Consider the following 9,733-nt stretch of genomic DNA (forward strand, 5'->3'; position numbering starts at 1 on the left):
TGTGGGCATTTGTGCCAATGGTTAGAGAAAATATCACAGCCAAAATCAGGAGTCAGAGCTGATGATCCGAACTGGGTTGTTTGGAGTGAGGCAAGGTGGTGGATCCAAGGCAGGAGCAGTGCTGGGTCTGAGGCTGGACACAAGCAGGTTGTAAGGGCTATTTCAACCATGGATGATGGATTGGAACAATTACTGCTGGGCTCAAAGGACGATTTGCTGAGTCTTCTACTCAATCAGGCAGCCCACTACAGGTGGCTGTGTTTGTTTGGTTGCCTGGCTTCCAGACTGTCTCCGATGCAGGGCCTGAGTTTTGAAAATAAGGCCTGGTATCTCAAGATACTTTTAATGAAGCCTTCACACTAAATCTAGGGCATGAATGATCTCTACCTGTTCCCAATACTGCTCACTCTGACCAGGGCTGGATTACCCAATAGACAGACTAAGCACGTGCTTAGGGCACCCGCAAAGCAGGGGCACCAAAAAAAAAAAGGGGGGGGGGAGAGATTTTACAGTATAATATTGTTTTTATTTTGAATTACATATGGGGGGGGAGAGCATAATCTTTTCAGTGCTTAGGGCCTCTAAAGGTCTTAATCCGGCCCTGACCCTGACCATTGTCTTCCCTGGTCCCCAGGTACTGGAGCCTTCCCCTAACTCAGCAAGAGTTGAGGCTTTAGTGTACCAAGTATTTCTCCTGCCCATGTTATGTTATGGATAGTAGCAGTGTGTTGGAGTGGTTTGGGTATGGGTTGGTGGTGCAGGGTGTTAAGAGTGGGGTATTAATGATAGGGTGGATCTGCAGAGACTTGGGTAGCTGCAAACTGGAAGCTAGTGGATTTACCCATTATGTAACAGGGCCCAGGCATTGCTTGTCTGGTTTGGTAGCTGGGCAGCTCTATTTAAGTTTTTTGCAGAGAACCACACATTGTCCCTTATATGACCTAAGTCTGCATGTTGCTTAGAGGCGTGTTTAGTACACTGTAAATGTTCCTTGAGCTCCTAGTGCATGGGGAGAGGAGAGGAACAGGAGGCAGTATGGGAACTCAAGTAAATCTAGGTGGAAACAGGGGATATAGCCATAGTTTAGAAAGAATGGGCTGTGTTGGATTGAAGCATGGATATGCTGATATATGCAAATTTGGCATAGCACAGTAGAAGAAGCCAGTCATCCTTGTGGAAGCTAAAAAAGCAACAAAGATACTGCTGCAAGAGTTGATTGATTCTCTCTGCTGCCCATTAGTCTATGGGTGATAAGTAGATGAGGTGAAGGACTCAGTGACAAGGAGTCTGAGAAATTCCTGCCAGAATTGGGACCGCAGTCTGATACAGGGTAACCTGTGATACTGGAAGGCATTTTTGAGGAAGATCCGACCTATCTTTCATTCAGTAGGAATAGTACGGCATAGGATAAAGTATTGGCATCTTTCTTAGAAGGTCAACAAAACCCACAATTACTGAGTGTCCTTGCGAGTATGGCAGTACTAAAGTGAAGTCCGTTGTGGTCGTAGACCAGGGTTGTGAAGCTGTGTGCAGAGGCCTATATTTATGCCAATTCACAAGCACAGAAACCAGGCCACTGTGCAAGATGAGCGAGGAACTCTGCCAATCAGTTACTTTATTGAGCAGGAATTAGATTCAGACTAAAAAGGAAGGAATAAAAGGAAAGAAAGAGGGAGGGGAAAAAAAGCCCTTAGTCAAAGAGGCAATGCCAAGTCTTTCCACGCTGAGCTCCAGCACCTCTAGGTTTGGCAGTTCATTGCCCTGGCATCTAGTCTGTGCTTGCTGAGTCAGTTCTGAATTTAAAAATATTAGTTGAGCCCTAGCCCATTTCATTACAAATTAAGTTCTGGGAAGAGGCAAGAGGCAGGTTATGAGAGCAGATAAGGGCATCATGGGGAGATTGAAGGGGAGAAAAGAGTGGAAAGTCAACTGAAGGAAAGGAAGGGAAGAGCCAAGATGAAGGAATAGTGTAGGGCAGATAAGGGACAAGAGGGGAAAGCACTTGAGAAGTGGTAACAGACCATGGGGGGAAAGAGGGACACCAGAGAACAACAAACAGGAAGGGACAGGAGGAAAAAGAAGGAAATGAAGGATAAAAAGGGGAAGTTATATTAATAGGCTGTGTCTACACTGGGCCACTTATTCCGGAAAAGCGGCCGCTTTTCCGGAATAACTTGCTAGCTGTCTACACTGTCCGCTTGCTTTTCCGGAAAAGCAATGACGATCTACTGTAAAATTGTCAGTGATTTTCCGGAAAAACTATGCTGCTCCCGTTTGGGCAAAAGTCCTTTTCCGGAAAAACTGTTCCGGAAAAGGGCCAGTGTAGACAGCACAGTAGTCTTTTCCGCAAAAAAGCCCCGATCGCGAAAATGACGATCGGGGCTTTTTTGCGGAAAAGCGCGTCTACATTGGCCACGGACGCTTTCCGGAAAAAGTGCTTTTCCAGAAAAGCATCCTGCCAATGTAGATGCGCGTTTCCCGGAAATACTTATAACGGAAAACTGTTCCATTTTAAGCATTTCCGGAAAAGGGTGCCAGTGTAGACGTAGCCAATAGAGAATGAAGCAGGGGAAAAGATGAAAAAGAAGACACTAACCCTAACTGGAAATAGAGGCAAAGAAAGAAAGTGGGAGACTGAGAGTTGAGGATAGATATGGAAATAGAGAATATAATGGGGCAAGAAAAGAAGGAAGCAGGAAAACAAAAAGAGGAAAATAAACACAAGTATATATTGTATATAATTTACTTGAGTTCCTCTGTTTTTATTACTAGAAGACTTACCTGGCATTGCCTGGGTCCTTCAGGGCAGTGGGCTGGTGGGGTGCAAGGTGTGAAAGTCAGGGCAGGGGGCTGGGGGCAAATAGGAGTGGGAGAGTGAAGGTTGTGAGGTGAGGTGAAGAAGGGCTCAGGGTGGGGAGGTCCCATCCAGTGGTGTTTTCTCCTTCCCCCCACCCTGCCCATGTGTCAGGGGCCTTCTGTTTCTCCCCAGCCCATTACCCCTGGCTGCCAGAAACCTTCTATCTTCCCACCAGCCCTGCTCCCAGCCACCAGGGGCCTTCCCTCCCCTTCTGACACTGTAGTCGAGGACTGAGAGGTGGATTAACGGTTTGGGGCAGAGGGAGTACTGATCTAGTCTGGTGGCAGGCGAGATGGTGAATCCCTAGTTTTCTGGCCATTCTCTTGGTGGTGTGGCTGCCCCCTGTGGCCACTCTGTGTCACATCCCTCCTCTCTGCCCCCTCCCTTTCCAAATTATGGAAAATAGTCCCATTCTCAGCACTTCTTATTTTCTTGGCACAACCAAACCCTGACTTTGCTTTAAGTCAGGAGAGAGAAAGCTGACTACCAAATTTGGTGTCCCTAGCTCTTACTGTTTAGGAGGAGTTCTTGAACAAACAGACTCACAGACGGACAGATAGATGCACATTTCTAAAGTAGATAGATAGATACTATCCATCTCGCAAAGGGAAGCTAAAGAGAGGGTTAGGCAGATAGCATTCCAGGAGTGGAGGAATCTTCTGGCCAAGTATGATCCTTGGAAGGGCAAAGTATAAGAGTTTTAATGCTTCCATATTTGGACAAGAGGAGAGAGACAGTAGTTTATTGGGTTTTTCCACTCTATCTCAGCTGCCAGGTATAATATGGAATCTATTTAACTTCCCTGTCATATACACAGTACATTATCAGGTGTCATCATATGATAGAGAATTGTGTTTCTAAACAAGAATAGTAGCAATGCTGAGGTAGGCTTCCTCTTTTTGTATTATTGTAAACAGCAGGTAAGGTTATAATTCATCTATGTCTGTGACATTCCCCAAGAATGGATACTTTTCATTTATATAATGCTATTTTTACAATGCCATTAAATGGCAGAAACCAGGGCCAACATGAACAATAGTCATCTATATACAAAGCAATAGGATGCTTATATTTAAAAAATGGTACTATAGCTCTAAAAGAGCCAGCCAAAGAAAACAGACCTTTTTTAACATAAAAGTTCAAGAAATGACAAATCAAATAGACAGCAGAGGCAGCTCTGCTGCATACTAAACATTATTGGAAAACAGTAGATTTTTGACCATGACTGAGAGCTGTTCAGCTGGCACATTGCCTGTGTGAAACTGCTCCCCTTGCTATTTCTGGATTCATCTGAAGGGAGGGCTTTTATTCCCAAGGGAAATGTGTTCCAGCCATGTGCAGCTCTGCGGTCCATGATGTCCCATCGTTACAAACCAGTTTCAAAATTTTGCCCAGGGGAAGAAGCCACAGTACTGCATAAGACTATTAAAATCAAAGGCTGTGCCAGCAGCATGAAGATATGAAATACCTCGGGTTTTATTTTTTCCTGTTGTGAATATATATTAGAGCAGGAGTCATAATGACAAGATGTGGTGCTTTGGAAGAAGAATGTCAGATTTACTGCTGCTGTTTCAATTTCTGAACCAAGCCCTAATCTTGATAGGCTTCTTGCATGAACTTTATCAAGCTGTTTACACAAGCTTCTTTTATTTAACTATTTGGGCACATTAGCTTGCTGCAGAAAGATGAGATTGTGTCAGGCCCTTTCACGGGTGAGCAAGAGGGGAGGGTGAAAAAAGCCTGGCCTCATATAGCATGTGGCTCAGCTGTGGTACCTGCACTTGCTTGTGTTTAGAGATTCTTTCCTGTAAGAATGTCCCCACCCTTTCTCCCCTAGCCAGCAATAATGGACTGCTGTGGGCTGGGAGTGCATGTTGCACCCACTGAGGGATAAAGCAATAGTCACACTCCCTGTTCATGCCTGGGAGCTCTAAGCAGCACCATGACAACCCATCCACAGATGTATACAAGATATTGCTGAGTACAGTGGTTGCTGTGTCCTAAACAGTCCCTGCACCACCAATGTCTGATTCATTGCTGCTTTTTTCAGCATATCAGGATAGCTGCTGTATGAAAAGTGCTATATAAAATAAACTCGTATTGTGTCAAATTTTAGCCTGTCATCAGCTACATTGAATCAGCACATAGCTGGTGATATTGCTAATGATTCATGATGCAGAATATAGCTTGCTTGAACTCTGTAGCTTCTCTATATTTTCTCTGAAGAGAAGACATAGGCAGCTATGACTCACTAGACCTGATAAAGTCATTTAATTGCAGATATCCTCTTAACTTTTGTTAATGTATTATTATCTATTTTTATTAAAATAGCAGCTCAAGGTCCCGTAGGACAAGTCTACATTGTGCTAGGTGCTGTACATATAATATGGCACTAGCCCTTCCTCAGAGAACTTACAATTGATGTAGACAAGACAGATAAAACAGAAAGGGGAAGTGACTTGCCTACAGTCACTTGCCCAGCAGGCTTGGGACAGAGCTGGGAATAGGATCTAAGAGTTCTGATTCCCAGTCCTGGCTGGCAGGAGTAACAGGCAAAGGAGGCAATGCCTTTCCTGGATCTTAGTGCTCAAACTGTCCCCTTTTTCTATCCATATTCTGACCATTTCTGAAGGCTCCCATGGCAGGCTGTTGCTGATTGATTGCAGGCTGGCTACTCTTCTGCAGCAGATTTGTCAACTTAAAAGTGAAAAGCCTTCCAACGTCCTTGACCAGTGAAAGAGCCAGTAAGTGGTTATGAAACCATTTAACAGGCATGTGCCAACCCTGAAATTACTTGGAAAACAGTTCATAGAATCATAGGGCTGGAAGAGACCCCAGGAGGTCATCAAGTCCAGCCCCCTGCCCAAAGCAGGACCAACCCCAACTAAAGCAATCCAGCCAGGGCTTTGTCAAGTCACGACTTAAAAACCTCAAGGGATAGAGATTCTACCACCTCCCTAAGTAACCTATTCCAGTACTTCACCACCCTCCCAGTGATATAGTAACTTGAGGACCATTGCGCCTTGTTCTGCCATACGTCACTACTGAGAACAGCCTCTCTCCATCCTCTGTGAAACTTCCCTTCAGGAAGCTGAAGGCTGTTATCAAATCCCCCCTCACTCTTCTCTTCTGAGACTAAATTAGCCCAAATTCGTTAGCCTCTCCTCGTAGGTCATGTGCTCCAGCCCTCTAATCATTTTGGTTGCCCTCCACTACATCCTCTCCAGTGCATCCACATCTTTTCTGTAATGGGGCCCCCAGAATTGGATGCAATGCCCCAGATGTGGCTTCTCCAGAGTAGAATAAAGGGGAATAATCACTTCTCTGGATCTGCTGTCAATGCTCCTCCTAATGCACCATAATATGTCATTAGCCTTCTTGTCTACAAGGGCACACTGTTGACTCCTATCCAGCTTCTCATCCACTCTAATTCCCAGGTCCTTTCTGATGAACTGCTACTTAGCCATTTGGTCCCCAGCATGTAACAATGCTTGGGATTCTTCCATCCCAAGTGCAGGATTCTACACTTATCTTGTTGAACCTCATCAAATTTCTTTTTGCCCAATCCTCTAATTTGTTTAGGTCACTCTGGACACTGTCCCTGCTCTTCAACATATCTACCTCTCCCCCAGCTTAGTGTCATCCACAAACTTGCTGTGGGTGCAATCCATCCCCTCATCCAGGTAATTAATAAAAATGTTGAATAATACCGGCCCTAGAACCAATCTGTGGGGCACGCTGCTTGAAACCAACCAGCAATCTGATATCGAGCCATTGATCACTACCCATTGGGTCTGACAATCTAACCAGCTTTCTATCCATCTTACAGTCCGTTTATCCAATCCATACTTCCTTAACTTGCTAGCAAGTATATTGTGGGAGACTGTATCAAAAGCTTTGTTAAAGTCAAGGTATATCACATGCACCAACTTCCCCATGTCCACAAAGTCAGTTACCTCATCATAGGTAACTGCTTGGATCTTCACACGTATAATTTTTTTAAAAATAAGTTCTTCAAAAGACCACCCTTCTCTAAAATACACGTTTTAATTACTGTAATAAAAGATCTTGCTTCAAAAATTATCCAGACCTTTCTATCTATGCCAGCTTCCCTGTCACCACCTATTGAAGAGAGCCCTTAAAGGGACACAATGATTCCATTTTCCTTCTTACTATTCGATGAACAAGTTTTAAGAGAACCCTCCATCAATATCAGTATCTTACTAAGATATAAAATCCTTTGTTATGCTTAAACCTTTAAGTATTAGAGGGGTAGCCCACGTTAGTCTGTAACTGAAAAACAAAATGATTAATAGTTCTAAAGCACTTTAGGGACAAACAAAAACTGTAGATGGTATCATGAGCTTTTGAGGACACAACCTACTTCTTCAGATGAATGGCGTTAAGGGGTGCAGGGTACAAATGAATAGCGGAGAAAGAGAGGGGATGGGGGGGAGGGAAAGAGAAGGAAAAAATTAGGGAAAATATTGTCAATTAGTGTCCATGCTACATGAGGCTATTAGTGTGGGCTCTAAGTATCTAGTGCTTAGCATTTTATGTAATTATGGTGTGGAATGTAGTGGCTCATCCAGGCCAGGTTTTGTTCAGACCTCGATTCCAGGTGTCAAACTTGTAAATTAATCCAAGTTCTGCAGCTTCTCTCTCAAGTTGGTTTTTTAAATTGCTTTGTAAAAATATAGTCACTTTTAGATCCATTAATGAGTGCCCGGGTAAGCTAAAATGTTCCCCAACACATTTCTCTGTGTTACCATTTCAAATATCTGAGTTGTTATAATATTATTATTTATTATACTGTACGCCAGCCCTTGCCCCCAGAGCCACCACGACCTGGTTTCAGTTACGGCAGCCACCTGCCAGATGGAGACTTCCAGAGCTGAAGCCAGCTGTTTGCAGTGGCTCAGAGGGCCCGGGGCTTTTGGTGGCCTAGTAACATTTTATTTACATATTTGCATAATGAATTTGCAAATAAAATGTTGCCAGTCCACCAAAAGTTTGAATGGGTTTGCTGGTCGACGGTATAAAAAATGTTGGGAACCACTGCCCTGGGCAAAGCAAGGCTTGCTTCCCTCGTCAGTGGAAGCTGTTTGTTTAAATGCTGGCTTTAGCTTTGGGTTTGAGGATGCCTATACCTGCTCCTGTTCTGTAACAGCCCTGAGCTTGCTGCTCTGTTGTCTGTTGAAGCTGTTCCACTTGAGTTAAATCTGCTTTGGGCCAGGCTCGCAACTACCTTCACTCTCTAGGCCAGTTGCATAAACAAGACAGCAAGAGACTGGTGCCATTTTATATGGGCATTTTTGACTGTTTGATTTTTATCAGTATTAGGGTTGTATTATTGAAAACTGGCCTTGAGAGCTTTTAAGTCCTCATTGGTTACTGCTAGCTGAGATGTTTTGGTCATATAGCCTGCCTCAGGGATAAAATCCCTTTACACTGTGCCCTGAAGATTAGACTCATGGTCATGAGGAGATGTCATGACATATTGAGTCACGGTTTTCTTCTCATACCCCATTTATTTGTATTCCTCTATTTTCTCTTGTTATTTGTTGTTATTGTCCTGAGTTTGTACAGTACCTGGCACAATGGGCTGAATGGTCTATGACTGGGGCTCTTGGCTACTATGGGGATACAAATAATAAAATAAGGCTGTAAGGAAATATGAAAGTGAACAATGCTGTCCACTCTTGCTTCATGCAATATTGGCTGTTTTTCGTAAAGGAGACATGTGCTTACATGATCATTTGAGTTTTCATTAAAATACAAGTTTCTCGCTTTCATGGCTATGGAGAAAACTTTAAAAATTGAACCTTAAATGCCCAAGAAATGGAATACAAATAAAAAAAACCCTAAGAATTGTTATTTTTCAATCTCATGATTTTTTAAATCAGTCTTGTGATTTTGGAAATCTGATTCATAACTTTTGAACACTTATGATTAGCAATATTGAAGCAATCTTAAAGTATATTACATTATTAAATGCCATAAGATAAAAAGAGAACATGTAAACTCAAAAGCTGCACAAGTAAAAGTAATACAAGTTTCTGAACTCCACAGAGTTCAATTACACAGCAGAGAAAAGTAATTGTACTGTATTGCTCCATTGCTGTATCTGGTAGAGTTAGTGCATTCTGGTATTTATTCTTGCTTTTGTTTTCTCTTTCTGTAGTGTTATTATGACAGGTGCATATAACAACTTCTTTCGAATGTTTGACCGAAACACCAAGCGTGATGTTACGTTGGAGGCCTCCCGGGAGAGCAGTAAGCCACGAGCCATTCTAAAACCCCGCCGAGTCTGTGTCGGAGGTAAAAGAAGGAAAGATGACATCAGTGTCGACAGTTTGGACTTTACTAAGAAGATCTTGCACACAGCATGGCACCCAACTGAGAACATAATTGCTATAGCAGCGACAAACAATCTGTACATATTTCAGGATAAAGTGAACTCAGAAATGCACTAGGTCTATCACTATCTTTCTGTATTTTTGAACCAGCCTTTTGAGAGTTGTAGAAGGACGTGAGCTTCACAAAAGCGTGGCCATTGTGGTGGAATTTGTTGATTCCCTCCCTCCACCCTTCAGTCTGTATCGGTGGTGGCAACCAACTGTTTTAACTTATTGCAACTGTATAATTGTCTAAGTAAAAAGGCTCTACTTCAGTACTGTGGTCTCTGTCAGTTTTTTAAACAATCAGGGCTATTCATTTCAGGACTGTTCCTGTGAGGTGCCAAGTACCTTAAATGCCAACTGGCTCTTGAGGGTACAACACTCCACAGGACCAACATCCTGCTGTGCTGCATTCTTCCACGGTCTGCAGTGTTTACCACATTATCAGAGTTTTTTACATTGGTCCCTTGATTTT

At 43.2% G+C, this 9,733-nt stretch overlaps 1 protein-coding gene across 5 annotated transcripts in view; it reads left to right on the forward strand.

Moving 5' to 3' along the window:
* The window catches only part of PPP2R2C (protein phosphatase 2 regulatory subunit Bgamma), a 271,511-nt gene extending 261,981 nt beyond the window's left edge, over positions 1 to 9,530 (forward strand). For all 5 annotated transcript variants that reach the window (XM_006128213.5, XM_075930765.2, XM_075930767.2 and 2 more), the window contains one exon: positions 9,042 to 9,530. In XM_006128213.5, the coding sequence (XP_006128275.1) occupies positions 9,042 to 9,333 (292 nt within the window). In that variant the 3' untranslated portion in view covers positions 9,334 to 9,530. The remainder of the gene's footprint in view (positions 1 to 9,041) is intronic.
* The last annotated feature ends 203 nt before the right edge of the window (positions 9,531 to 9,733 follow it).

Source organism: Pelodiscus sinensis, chromosome 4 (genome assembly GCF_052426305.1).
Source record: "Pelodiscus sinensis isolate ZL-2025 chromosome 4, ASM5242630v1, whole genome shotgun sequence".
NCBI classification, from domain to species: domain Eukaryota; kingdom Metazoa; phylum Chordata; order Testudines; family Trionychidae; genus Pelodiscus; species Pelodiscus sinensis.